At 40.2% G+C, this 14,599-nt stretch overlaps 1 protein-coding gene across 1 annotated transcript in view; it reads right to left on the bottom strand.

Annotated features, from left to right (window-relative positions):
• LOC130273987 (baculoviral IAP repeat-containing protein 1-like) overlaps positions 1-14,599 on the bottom strand; it is a 173,715-nt gene that overhangs the window by 73,876 nt on the left and 85,240 nt on the right. The window contains exons 4-8 of the mRNA XM_056521698.1: positions 14,004-14,103; positions 8,994-9,075; positions 7,993-8,047; positions 6,048-7,804; positions 5,682-5,895 (exon numbers count right to left, since the gene is read on the bottom strand). Coding sequence (XP_056377673.1) covers positions 5,682-5,895; positions 6,048-7,804; positions 7,993-8,047; positions 8,994-9,075; positions 14,004-14,103 — 2,208 coding nt within the window. The remainder of the gene's footprint in view (positions 1-5,681; positions 5,896-6,047; positions 7,805-7,992; positions 8,048-8,993; positions 9,076-14,003; positions 14,104-14,599) is intronic.

Here is a 14,599-nt window from a genome sequence, read left to right as displayed (position 1 = left end):
AGCAGGAGGAGCTGAGCAGATTATATACACAATACAGTACAATCTGCAGACATCATGTTATAGAGCAGGAGGAGCTGAACAGATGAGATATACAATTCAGTACAATCTGCAGGTAACATGTTATAGAGCAGGAGGAGCTGAGCAGATGATATATACAATACAGTACAATCTGCAGACATCATGTTATAGAGCAGAAGGAGCTGGGTAGATGATATATACAATACAGTACAATCTGCAGACATCATGTTATAGAGCAGAAGGAGCTGAGTAGATGATATATACAATACAGTCCAATCTGCAGACATCATGTTATAGAGCAGGGGGAGCTGAGCAGATGATATATACAATACAGTCCAATCTGCAGACATCATGTTATAGAGCAGGAGGAGCTGAGCAGATGATATATATAATACAATCTGCAGACATCATGTTAAAGAGCAGGAGGAGCGGAGCAGATGATATATACAATTTAGTACAATCTGCAGGTATCATGTTATAGAGCAGGAGGAGCTGAGCAGATGATGTATACAATACAGTACAATCTGCAGGTATCATGTTATAGAGCAGGAGGAGCTGAGCCGATGATATATACAATTTAGTACAATCTGCAGGCCTCATGTTATAGAGCAGAAGGAGCTTAGAAGATGAATATACAATACAGTACAATCTGTAGACATCAGGTTATAGAGCAGGGGGAGCTGAGCAGATGATATATACAATACAATACAATCTGCAGACATCATGTTAAAGAGCAGGAGGAGCTGAGCAGATGATATATACAATTTAGTATAATCTGCAGGCCTCATGCTATAGAGCAGAAGGAGCTTAGAAGATGAATATACAATACAGTACAATCTGCAGACATCATGTTATAGAGCAGGAGGAGCTGAGAAAATGATATATACAATATAGAGCAGGAGGAGCTGAGCAGATGATATATACAATACAATACAATCTGCAGACATCATGTTATAGAGCAGGAGGAGCTGTGCAGATAATATATACAATTCAGTACAATCTGCAGGTATCATGTTATAGAGCAGGAGGAGCTGAGCAAATGATATATACAATATAGAGCAGGAGGAGCTGAGCAGATGATATATATAATACAATACAATCTGCAGACATCATGTTATAGAGCAGGAGGAGCTGTGCAGATAATATATACAATTCAGTACAATCTGCAGGTATCATGTTATAGAGCAGGAGGAGCTGAGCAAATGATATATACAATATAGAGCAGGAGGAGCTGAGCAGATGATATATACAATACAATACAATCTGCAGACATCATGTTATAGAGCAGGAGGAGCTGTGCAGATGATATATACAATACAATGCAATCGTCAGACATCATATTATAGAGCAGGGGGAGCTGAGCAGAAGTACAGTGCTGCCTACAATAGATCAAAATAGACAAATCAACAGGTCCAGATGGCATTCCCCCAAACTTGTTCTAAGGGAGTTAAGTAAATTAGTACACAGACTTTTCTAATATTCAAGGACTCTATAGGGAAAGGGATGGTTCCCCAGGACTAGCGCATAGCAAATGCCAATTTTTAAAAAGGGGTCAAAAAGTGACCCTGGGAATTACAGGCTTGTTAGTTTGGGCTATATACATATATTGGTACAATTGATGTCGGAGTTTAATTGAATTTTTATTGGGTCACTATTATGGAGTATTTTAACCATAAACTAGTAAAAGTTATGTTTTAGAGCACTTCCTATGGGTTTATTCCCCTTTATTATTTACTCATTCTTGCTGGGAAGAGTCATTAAGTATTTTCACCTACTGTGGGGTGGATACAATACCACAGATCTTACATTAAACCTTTTAGTTTAACAGTTGTACAGTAAATGTAAATTGTTTGAGGGTTTTCTAAGAGATGCTATTTTGGAGTATCTTGATAAAAATAAATGTATGACCCCATATTAGCATGGGTTTATGAAGGATCAGCCTTGTCAAAGTAACCTGATCAGCTTTTATGAGGAGGTGAGCTCCAGACTGGACCAGGGGAAATCGCTGGATGTCGTATATCTGGATTTTTCCAAAGCATTTGACACGGTTCCACATAAAAGATTGGTACATAAAATGAGAAGGATTGGGCTGGAGGGAAATGTAGGTAAGTAACTGGCATAGGATCACTGTGCTTGTTTGTGGATATGCGACCATGTCTGTTTTTCTCTACTTGAATTCACATTGAGCATTATAGAGATTGACTTCCCGACTGACACAGAGGGAGATGGAAAAGAAACAGTAGGTGAGGGAGACAGCAGGTCATCTGTGAGCAGGTAGTAAAGTAGCCTTTCATAGTGCAGTGACAGCCGGATTATTGAAGGTTGTAGAATTGGTCAAAAAGATGGGTCTTCATGTTGTCTTTGAAAGTCTTGATGGTGGGTGAGAGCCGGATGTGTCAGGGTAGTGAGTTCCAGTGTACGGGAGACACTTGGGAGAAGTCTTGGAGGCAGTCATGTTAAGTGTGGACTAGTGGGGAGCATAGGCGGAGGTCTCAAGATGATCAGACGATACGTGAGGGGCATTATCAGGAGATCAGGTCAGAGATGTATGGAGGAAACAGATTGTGGATGGCCTTGTATGTCATGCTGAACAGTTTAAATTGAATATGTTGGGCAATGGGTAGGCACAGGGAAGTGAAGGGAATGGCATAGAGAAGGGTCTGGATGTGCGATTTAAAAGACAGCGATGAGTTGAAGGGGAACCCAAGGCAGCGGACTTGTGGGGCATATATATAGTTTTTTTGGGGATAAGTTGTGGGATAATTAGTTATTTATTCAAAAAATATTCATCATAAAAACATATAGGAAACATTATGAACTACTGGGATTTTCTTCCCATAAAATCTTCATGAGGTTCTCTACCCTTTGATTTAAAATATTGGCTATAGTAGCTAGTAGTCAGACATGGGACATATACCTGGCCATATGCCCATTGTTTGAAAACTAAATGCAAATAATCTTATCCGATGGTCAGTGGCAAAACATTGTTTGCTAAAATTGGGATCCGTCAGTTTTAGTTTTCTTTAATGTGCTGAATATACAAGTGTATGGATTGATCAGGTAAAATCGTCTTCTCATTTCCCCCTTTGCATTTAAAAACAATTATTTTCCCTGATCAGCCATGGCGTTTTGTGGGTGGGATCGTTCCTTCAAACCATCCTATAGATAACTGATCGGGTCCATTGTGCCTGATCAAAGTCTGTGTTTGGGGAGCTTTACATCTTTAGCTATGTGTAAAGGAGATATAGTATACACTACTACAGATTAAATCACATAAATTGGTGACATAATGGGGTAGATTTAGAAAAACATGTGCAGTGGAACAGTTGCCCATAGCAATTAATCTGAAAAATCAAAGAAACAATTTGGTTGCTATGGACATCTTTTCCCACATTATAATTACTGGAGGGGTGTGGTTGTTAGGGGGTTTAAATGACCCCTGTGAGTCCCTATGCATTGTCCAATTAGTTAAGAATTACAATTATTTCAAGATCCTTCAAGCTCACAGGGGTGGAATTCCCCCCATTATTGTGCTGCTGACATGATTAATGGAAAGCAGATTAACTAGTAAAACCTTATTTTTTTTAATTATTTTAAAATAAAATAATTTTCTAATTTAATAAGTTTATTGATCTTAAATAACATTTCTGCTCTTTATAATATTTTTTCCCATTCAAAAATGTATTTTCTTTTAGTTATATTGTACAGTTTTAAAAGTGAAATTCTAAATTAGCATTTTTTCCCAAAAAATACTTTAGCCCCATAAGGACCAAGCCCATTTTATCCTTAAGGACCAGGCCAATTTTCATTTCTGCATTTCTTCTTTTTCCTCCTCCCCTTCTTAAAATCACAACAATTTTAATTTTCAACCTACAGACCCATATGGGGCTTGTATTTTGTGTCATCAATTGTACTTTGTAATGATATCACTCATTTCATAAGAAAATCTGCAACGAAACCAAAAGAAAATATTTGTGGCGAGAAATTGAAATGATAAAACATTTTTTTATTTTTGGGTGCTTCCGTTTCTACATAGTGCACTTTTTGGTAAAAATTACACCTTATCTTTATTCTGTAGGTCCATACGATTTCAACGATACCCAATTTATGTAGATTTTATTTTATTTTACTACTTAAAAAAATTATAACTGCATGGAACCAAATTAGTATGTTTAAAATTGTCTTCTTCTGATCCCTACCTTTTTAATTTTTCCCACACACAGTGCTAATTTTTTAGCGCCGTTGTCTGTAGTTTTTATCGGTACCATTTTTGTTTTGATGGGACTTTTTGATCACTTTTTATAATCTTTTTAGGTATATGAAGTGACCAAAAAATGCACATTTTTGGGCCTTGGTACTTTTTTTACATGTACGCCATCAACTGTGCAATTTAATTAACATTATACTTAAACAGTTCAGACATTTATGCAAATGGTGATACCACACATGTTCACATTTTTGTTAACATTATTTTAAAAAAGGAGAAAAGGGGGTGATTCAAATTTTACTTATGAGAGAGGCTTATTCTCACACTTTTTCCTTTTTTTAGTCCCCATAAGGGGCTATAACATGCAATCTTGTGATTGCATACACTGTTCAATGCTGGGCTTAGCATTGATCAGTGTTATCGGCGCTCTGCTGCTCTAGCCTGCCATGGCTTACTGCAGCATCAGAGGACTTATCGGACGGCAAGGAGGCAGGTAAGGGCCCTCCCGCTGTCCACCCCCAATTTCGCCATAGATGTCCCTGAGCTAACCAGCAATATTAAATCTCGCAGACACCGCAATAAACTTTGATCGCGGCATCTTAAGGGTTAATGCCGGGCATTGGCCTGATCGGCGATGTCTAGCATTAACTGTGGGTCCTGGCTGCTTAAAGCAACTGTGACCCACCTGGTATGAAGCGCGTGAGAACACTTCAAACTGTGGGAGCAGGACCAGGGCATACAGGTACACCCTTGGTCCTTAAGTACCAGGGAACAAGGGCATATCTGTAGGCCCTTGGTCCTTATGAGATTAAAGGAAACACAACCAATAATGAAGTCATTAGTGTTTTTTTTACAGGTTTTGTTGTGAAAAATAAATAAGGAACTCTATTTCTACCATGATGCCTCAGATTTCTACATTGACAAATGCCAGGAAATGTGCTCAGTTGACTTTTCCTGTCGCAAGGCACCAGAAATATTCTAAATACCATTATTTATTTAAGTAATAGTACCTTGAAAAAAGACATTCAGAGAACCTGACCAGCAGTTACAACCCACTATTATTAGTACATCATGGCCTTAATCTCTAAATAGGTTCTCAGTTTTGGACAAGCCTTTTTTGGACAATTGTTACACTGATCACTGGGTGTCTGACTGGTAGGATAGCAATCCACTGTAATCTGTGGAGAAACCCATTAGTGTTTGATTCTGATGCAGCGCCACTAGAGGAGAAATGAAGAATTACATAGATGTCAATGAAATCAACAGGCTATCCATGCAATGCATGGAAATGCCAAGTCCTCCAAAGCAAAATATGCTGTACCTATTCTATGCTATGGCTAATAGATGAGTAAACTGAACAGAGACCCGTCACTATAAAGTCAGATACTGGGTTTTCTAAACCAGATATATCCTTTTAATATAACATAACCAGGGAAGAAAAAACTACTTGGGATACCTGTATAAGTGCTTTCCACGTTTTCAATCTCCAGGGATTGTAGAGAAGACATCTTGAATATCATATCTAATTCCTCTACTTCCAGACATGTGTTGTGTAAAATGAGTTTCTTGAAAGCCCCTGAGAACTGATCGATGGCTGATCCAATACTCTTCACAAAACCTTCACACTCACTTAAATGCATCTCAATGTGATCAGACATCATGAAAAGACGCTGAAGTTTTTCAATGTTAGCTTGAGAAAAGTGTTCGCTGTTGACATGAGCCACTTTAATTCTGAAAACTGGCACTTTATGCCCTGATGTGAGCGGGCGAATCAGTGAATCCTCTATTTGAATTTCTTGAGGAAAAAATGAAAAAAATTGGTTTGATTCATCCAGTTTTTTTTATTGTCTTGAATTGTCTCTCTGAGTGACAGATACGCAGATGTGTAATCCTCATCGACTATTGGCACGCCATATGGTGCACAGACATTTGCAAATCCTGAGAAATCAAGAGCTTTATGTTTCAGATTTGCATTATGCAAGTTGATGTTAACACAGCTGAACAGACTAATGCAATGTGGGTATTTTTCAATGAACATAAGTATGCTGGCAGACGAGTTCATGTTCATACGGTTTACAGAAAAGGACATTGTTTTTCCTGCTATAAACTGCATAATAATGGGAGCGCAGTCTTCTAGACATTGACTTTCCTCTCCTGCTTCAATGGCAAAACCCATCAATATGTTCATACAAGTGTAACTTATGTCAATATTGATTATTTTACATACAATCAGAATGAAGGCCTTTTCTTCTATTTCAAGTTCTGGGTGGCGTTGGAAATGTTCTGTGTTATCTTGATGGCAATCCAAAGCTTCGGGTTTGTCATAAAGGCTAAACAAATATGAGAGGATCTTAAGAGTCGCTTTTGTAGAAATCCTGGATGCGTATTTCAGGAAATAACGGTAACGTCCAATGATTTTAAGAAAAGTATTTATCTGATGAAGATAATGGAAACCTTTGTCTAGCTCTTCACGATTTTCAGACTCTAACAATTCACTTAGACGTTTTCCAGCAATAAACTCCTGGAATGAGGTGCTAAAGAACCTGTACATTGAATGGAGCCTCTGTGCTGTGAGTTTGCTCAAAAGTCCAAATTTGATGGCTTTGTCCTGATCCACACCAGCTGCTTTCAAGTCATTCTCTGTAAATTGGAACTGGGACTTGAAAAGTCCTTTGATGGCAAGTTCTCCACATGAAGACACCTGGGAATTCACCAATTGAGTCTCTTTAGGAAACTTTGCTATGATGTATGTTAAATACTCTTTAAAAATGTTAATGTCTCTAAATGTATTATCTGAAGGGTACTTCATCCAGGTGGAACACTGAGCAAGAATCATCAGGGGTATCTCATAAATAGCTGATAAGTTTTTGGATGTTTCTAGCTTTACAAAAAAATTTCTAACACGCTCAATATCATGTGGAAACAATTTTTTGGCTAGGTAAATGGAACTATATAAGGGGAATTTCTGGATGCTCATTATGGTCCTTGCATATCGCCGCAGCTTCCACCCTTTATCAGTGTTCACTGTGACTAAAAGATTCACTCTGTTCCATGGGTTCTTCTGTATCAATTCTTCTATGGCTCCGGGAATGGAGTCCACCAAACCATAGTCATCCAGGAGGAAGAGAGCATTACCCTTTAATTCCCCTATGATTTCTCCCAGACTCTCCTCTGTTAGAGATGTTGAGGATCCGATCAGTTGTTGGCAGATGATGTCTCTAAGAGTTTGACAGCTCTCAGTAGAGGCAAGAGAAATATAAAACACCAGACTAAATCTGCTGAGTATAGGGCAGGACCCTGATGCCCACAGGATGGCAATCTTTTTGAGAAGAGCAGTTTTCCCACTGCCAGTTTCGCCTTCTATCATGGTGATGTCAGTCAGCTCAGACAGGATATCTGGTAATGTCAGCTGTCGTACTAGTTGGTTTTTTCTATCTTTCAACATGACACAGATATCAGCAAAATGTGAGGCCAGATCTACAGAAACTGAATCTCCAAAAGGGGAAACATGGTGGAAAGAGGGTTCATGGTACTTTTCAACAAGATGTTTTTTCAAAGAAAGCAGAATACTTCCTGTTTCTGAAAATGATAAAGAAAGATCAATTAATAGAATAAAGAATGAATGAGGCATAAATAAGGATTCTATTACTATAACAGACATTAAGGCCAAGGTCACAGCAAAGGTTTTATTTTACCAGGGAAATTTGAGAAATGAAATCTCTTACAAATATACAAAGTGAATGTATTTACATTCTCCAAAAAGTTACCTGTGGATAATGCAGATTCAGTTTCATTGTTCAAAATATTTTTGAATGATGCACCCTATGAATAAAAAAAAATGCACACACATAAGGTATGTGATATACATTGGTGATCTCATTAAGCCCCCCATACACATTGAAGAACCTGTAAGCTCTTCCAGCTTTAAAAATAAGTCATGAAGGCACAAAAATTTTGGACAGACAAAAGTCTCTTATTTTTATGGATGGCCCAGAAATGAATATATGGTTAAGGCCCTTTACCACTCCAAGACTTCTGACTTCAGGGACAGTGAACTAAAAAATATGAGGGACCTGACAGTCCTAAACGTACTGCGATTCGATTTTTGCACTGTGAGACAGTGACAAGGATGGTCATCGCTATATTTCTCCAAGATTCCTATCATATGTGGGTACCAGGTTTAAAGGGGTACTCCACCCCTAGACATCTTATCCCCTATCCAAAGGATAGGGGATAAGATGCATGATCGCGGGTGTCCCGCCACTGGGAACCCCCGCAATATAGCATGCAGCACCCACCTGTATCTGCTTTCGGAAGCACTGGAGGTTCTGGCTCCCGACTACGGGGACGGAACATTGTGACGTCACGACTCCGCCCCTGTGTGATGTCACGCCCTCTCAATGCAAGTCTATGGGAGGGGGTGTGACGGCCGGGACCCCCACTATCAGACATCTTATCCCCTATCCTTTGGATAGGGGATAAGATGTCTAGGGGTGGAGTACCCCTTTAAGAAAGGCCAAGGGTTGTAGTGGGGCCTTTTATTCCCTAATCTTAGACATGGATCTCTCTCTACCCTTCTTATAAAGATGAATCCACCTGTACCTCATGTTTGCTTTGAAGCATTATCACATTGCTTCTATGCAGTGTTGCTTCTGTTACTGGGAGATTTTACTGTACTTCCTGCACTTGGTAGGAAAATCATACATCGGCACTGTGTTTCATTGCATTATGTAAAATCAGCTTTATCTGAGGTATGATCATTACTTACCGTTATTCCTACAAATCCATTGTAATTTTCAATATACTGCTTTATTTCATCTTTAGATTTCTCCCCCTGGAGGAATTCACACCTTAAAGAAAAACACATGACACTATTATTTTGTGATCACTTTTCCAGTGGTATGTCATGTATGTCCAGAACTTGGTGGTAACAACACCACACACTGTAAGGAAAATGCACACCCAAACAATGATGAATAATGATAAATACATTCTATGTATTTATTGAAAAAGCCATCACATATAAAACAGACATTTAAAACATTTAAAAGTATCCCATGAAGGGGGACACCACAAACAAACTGGAGGGGGCATGAGGCTCTCCCTCCAGGAGCACAGAAAAGCAGTGTAACAATCCAATACCGCAATATTCACAGTTCATGTAATAACCCACACTGCTGTACAGTGGGGCAAAAAAGTATTTAGTCAGCCACCAATTGTGCAAGTTCTCCCACGGAAAAAGATGAGAGAGGTCTGTAATTTTCAGCATAGATATACCTCAGCTATGAGAGACATAATGAGAAAAATCCATAAAATCACATTGTCTGATTTTGAAAGAATTTATTTGCAAATTATGGTGGAAAATAAGTATTCGGTCACCTACAAACAAGCAAGATTTCTGGCTCTCACAGACCTGTAACTTCTTCTTTAAAGGGGTACTCCGGTGTTTAGTCATCTTATCCCCTATCCAAAGGATAGGAGATAAGATGCCTGATCGCGGGAGTCCCGCGCCGCTGGGGACCCCCGTGATCTTGCACGCGGCACCCCGTTTGTAATCAGTCCCCGGAGCGTGTTCGCTCCGGGACTGATTACCGGCGACTACAGGGCGGGCGGCGTGTGACGTCACGCCCCCGCCCCCGTGTGATGTCACACTCCGCCCCTCAATTCAAGCCTATGGGAGGGTGGCGTGATAGCTGTCACGCCCCCTCCCATAGGCTTGCATTGAGTGACGTCACACGCCGCCCGCCCTGTAGTCGCCGGTAATCAGGCCTGGAGCGAACACGCTCCCGGGACTGATTACAAACGAGGTGCCGCGTGCAAGATCACGGGGGTCCCCAGCGGCGGGACTCCCGCGATCAGGCATCTTATCCCCTATCCTTTGGATAGGGGATAAGATGTCTAAGCACCGGAGTACCCCTTTAAGAGTCTCCTCTGTCCTCCACTCGTTACTTGTATTAATGGCACCTGTTTGAACTTATCAGTATAAAAGACACCTGTCCACAACCTCAAACAGTGACACTCCAGACTCCACTATGGCCAAGACCAAAGAGCTGTTGAAGGACACCAGAAACAAAATTGTAGACCTGCACCAGGCTGGGAAGATTGAATCTGCTATATGCAAGCAGCTTGGTGTGAAGAAATCAACAGTGGGAGCAATTATTAGAAAATGGAAGACATACAAAACCACTGATAATTTCCCTTGACCTGGGGCTCCACAAAAGATCTCACCCAGTGGTGTCAAAATTATCACAAGCACGGTGAGAAAAATCCCAGAACCACACGGGGGGACCTAGTGAATGACCTGCAGAGAACTGGGACCAAAGTAACAAAGGCTACCATCAGTAACACACTATGCCGCCAGAGACTCAAATTATGCAGTGCCAGACATGTCCCCCTGCTTAAGCCAGTACATGTCCGGGCCTGTCAGAAGTTTGCTAGAGAGCATTTGGATGATCCAGAAGAGGATTGGGAGAATGTCATGTGGTCAGATGAAACCAAAGTAGAACTTTTTGGTAAAAACTCAACTCGTCGTGTATGGAGGAGAAAGAATGCTGAGTTGCATCCAAAGAACACCATACCTACTGTGAAGCATGGGGGTGGAAACATCATGCTTTGGGGCTGTTTTTCAGCAAAGGGACCAGGACGACTGATCCATGTAAAGGAAAGAATGAATGGGGCCATGTATCATGAAATTTTGAGTGAAAACCTCCTTCCATCAGCAAGGGCATTGAAGATGAAACATGGCTGGGTCTTTCAACATGACAATGATCCATATCCCAAACACACCACCCAGGCAATGAAGGAGTGGCTTCGTAAGAAGTATTTCAAGGTCCTGGAGTGGCCTAGGTCTCCAGATCTCAACCCCATAGAAAACCTTTGGACGGAGTTGAAAGTCTGTGTTGCCCAGCGACAGCCCCAAAACATCACTGCTCTAGAGGAGATCTGCATGGAGGAATGGTCCAAAATACCAGCAACAGTGTGTTAAAACCTTGTGAAGACTTACAGAAAACGTTTGACCTCTGTCATTGCCCACAAAGGGTATATAACAAAGTTCTCTCTCTTAACATATATCACAATCAATATCCAGAATGTGCATATCTTACTCTGTTAATTTTGATTTGGTATGGGCAAACCGCAAATGAATGAATATGCATGCCCTCGTTGGCTGCCCTGGGGTTGCATATTCATTTATTCATTTGTGGTTTGCCCATACTAAATATGGCCACGTACGCCATTTGTACTAGGGTCGCATGCGAGATTGTAATTCAGTTAAGTCTTTTGATTGGTACAATATGCATGTGTGCGATAGTGGCAATAGGAGCGTCTGTGCCCATGGAGACAAGGGGCACATGCGCCGACACTTATGCCCGGCAATATTGTAAGACTGGGGGTGTATAGACCAGCATTGGGATATACTGATGCCAGTGATTTGCCTGATTTACAGGTGGGAGGAGTTATACCCGGTCTCCTGATCGGGTTAAGATGTGATCTTTGTTGCCAAGATTAATATTAACAGAGTAAGATATGCACATTCTGGATATTGATTGTGATATATGTTAAGGGGGAGAACATACTTCATATATTATTTATAATCGGGGGACAAAGGAAGGCCGGATGTTACATCATGTTTACCAAACAGGAAATAGCATACCTACCGAAAGGTATACATGTGGATAGAGGTGTTTGTTTGGCTAACTGGTCCTCAGCTGTGATGCATCCATGAACATATAAAAGGTGGGTTATTGCATTATGATACCACTCCCCTGAGGAAGTTGCCCAGAGCAACGGAACGCGTGGGGTCTTGTGGGGCACAGATTTATCTTCACATGCCGCTTTATGCAGGTTTAGGGATCATGGATTGATTGCTGTTATGTAGGATGGTTATTTTGTTGTTACAATTGCACACAGGCATTATTCACTTGTTAGGAGGTGCTAGATATTGTGTATTATAATTTTTCCCATATACAGCAGTGTGGGTTATTACATGACCTGTGTATATTGCGGTATTGGATTGTTACACTGCTTTTCTGTGCTCCAGGAGGGAGAGCCTCTGGCCCCCTCCAGTTTATTTGTGGTGTCCCCCTTCATGGGATACTTTTAAATGTTGTTAAATGTCTGTTTTATATGTGATGGATTTTTCAATAAATATATAGAATGTCTTTATCATTATTCATCATTGTTTGGGTGTGCATTTTCCTTACAGTGTGTGGTGTTGTTCCCCTTGATAGTGTATTTTTACACTCTGTTGTACCCCTATTTTATTGATTTTTCTAGCTGAGCCCCCCTTTACATTAATAGACAGAATTTGGTGGTAGAATCTCAGATATAGCACCAGGGCCACATTCATTAGTATTACACCAAGTTGTGTGTAATACAACAGTTACTTGTCAGCCTTTATATAATATACCTTTTATAGGTGTTTTTTTTATGGCTAATAGCTTATGAATATATTAGCTATATACTTACTGTAGCTGTTGAGCCTCAAACAGTGTAACTTTAAACCTAAGATAGCGTTGAGGACTGCTTGCAAACCCTTCTGTAGATGCGAACCCACTGACAATCTGATTACTGTGGGTCTTTGGCAAACAGATCTATTAACAGGGGAAGTGATGGATGGTTGTATATTTCTCCTACAGTAGCCCCAACCGACCACCAGTTTCAATTGTTTCTTTATCCACTATCCAGAGACAGATAACACCTTTATTACATACCCCTGTCTCTCCCTAAACCCTTTACAGGCACTCAGCAGAAGGAAATTTGGTGTCACGGCTCCCATTACGTGTCAGCTACTGGTGAAGTAAAAGAGAAACCTGACTACTATGGACTGGAACTGTATCCTCATTAACAATAAATCCATGTTCTCTTTGGGATCCTATGACAAGTATCGAGACCTCATGGTGAGTGCTTCTGCTCCCTTTGCTGTTGAGAGACACATTGCCCCAACTGCTGATGTAATGATCTGGGGAGCTATATGACAGACGGTCACCCCTAGTAGTGATATGACGGATCCTAACAGCTCAACAATATATGTCGGACATCCTGTGGCCACACACAACAAGGGTTTTCCAGAATTGTGTTTGCCAGATTGCATCATTTCCTTTGACCTGCCAGTTACCCGATTTTTCACCAGCTGAGCATTTATGGCAAGCCAATCCTGTATGACTACTGTATGACTCCATGCATAACTGTATCGCATCTTGTATCTAGGATAGAGGTGGCCTAATAGCATACTAGACCTTCCTGTTAACTGTACAATTTTTCCCCTTATCCTTTCGCTCTATTGTAATCACCTATATATATATCATCATTACATTAACAGATAGAAAGTTTATTTTGATTCAAAAAATTCCTTCTTGGATCCCTACATTATTTTTGTTGTCAATTTGTGTAAAATATGTTGCTACATAATATTAGACTAAACTGGATGTACTGATTTGGATGGATGATACTGGACCACTCCTGCAGGAACTATAAAAACTAATAAAGTAGACTTTATTGGATCTTTATACTGTAGGTATGCTGTTCATATTGTTCATCGCTTCCAGAATGCGGTTGAGCAACAAGGCAGCGGGGAGGATCTACCTATGAGTGTCAAACTGCTGGGCTGTGTAGTGCCAGGTTGGACTTAGAAGCAATATAGGAAACAATAGGTGGAAAATGCTCTATTTTTGCACCACCATACAATAGGAAACAACTGTAGCAGATACATTTCTTTCAGTGATATATACTTAGCATTTTTTCTAATACACTTTTTAAATGGATGTTTTATAGAACTTACTTTGGAAACCACTTTGCATGTTCTTTCCATGGATCATCATTTTCTTCCCAGTTTCCCAAACATCCACCACAGGAGAAGCATTGGACAATATCTCTTGTCCCTGGAGACATTCATGTAGCAATATTAACAAGGAAGCAGAAAGCTAATAATAAGTTGTGTTATTATTCAGACCAAACCAATGCTGAATACTATATGTAAATACTTAAAGTACCAAAATTTGTACACACCGCTTCATAGTAGGTTTTTTCTTTAGATTCACTGTTCTCTACATTTTAGAATAATATTAGTGTCAAAATTAAAGATGGAATTATGCAGTGGTAAAAAAAAACACACAAAAAAGCTTCTTTACAGTGTAGATTCTTTGCTTCGATAACAGCTTTACGTACATACTCTCAGTCCCAGTATTCTCCTACTTGACTTCTGAAAATTGAGTCCTGGAACTCTTTTCCAACAACATTGAAGATGTTCCCATTTCAGCTGAGCACTGTTACCTTTCCTTTACTTTTTGATTCCACCCATCTCACACTTGTCAATTGGTTTTCGGTCAGGTGACCATGAAGGCCTGTGGTCTATGGAGGTCATTTGGTGCAGCCCTC

This window comes from Hyla sarda, chromosome 1 (assembly GCF_029499605.1).
Source record: "Hyla sarda isolate aHylSar1 chromosome 1, aHylSar1.hap1, whole genome shotgun sequence".
NCBI classification, from domain to species: Eukaryota; Metazoa; Chordata; class Amphibia; order Anura; family Hylidae; genus Hyla; species Hyla sarda.
This window is presented reverse-complemented; position numbering and strand designations above follow the sequence as displayed.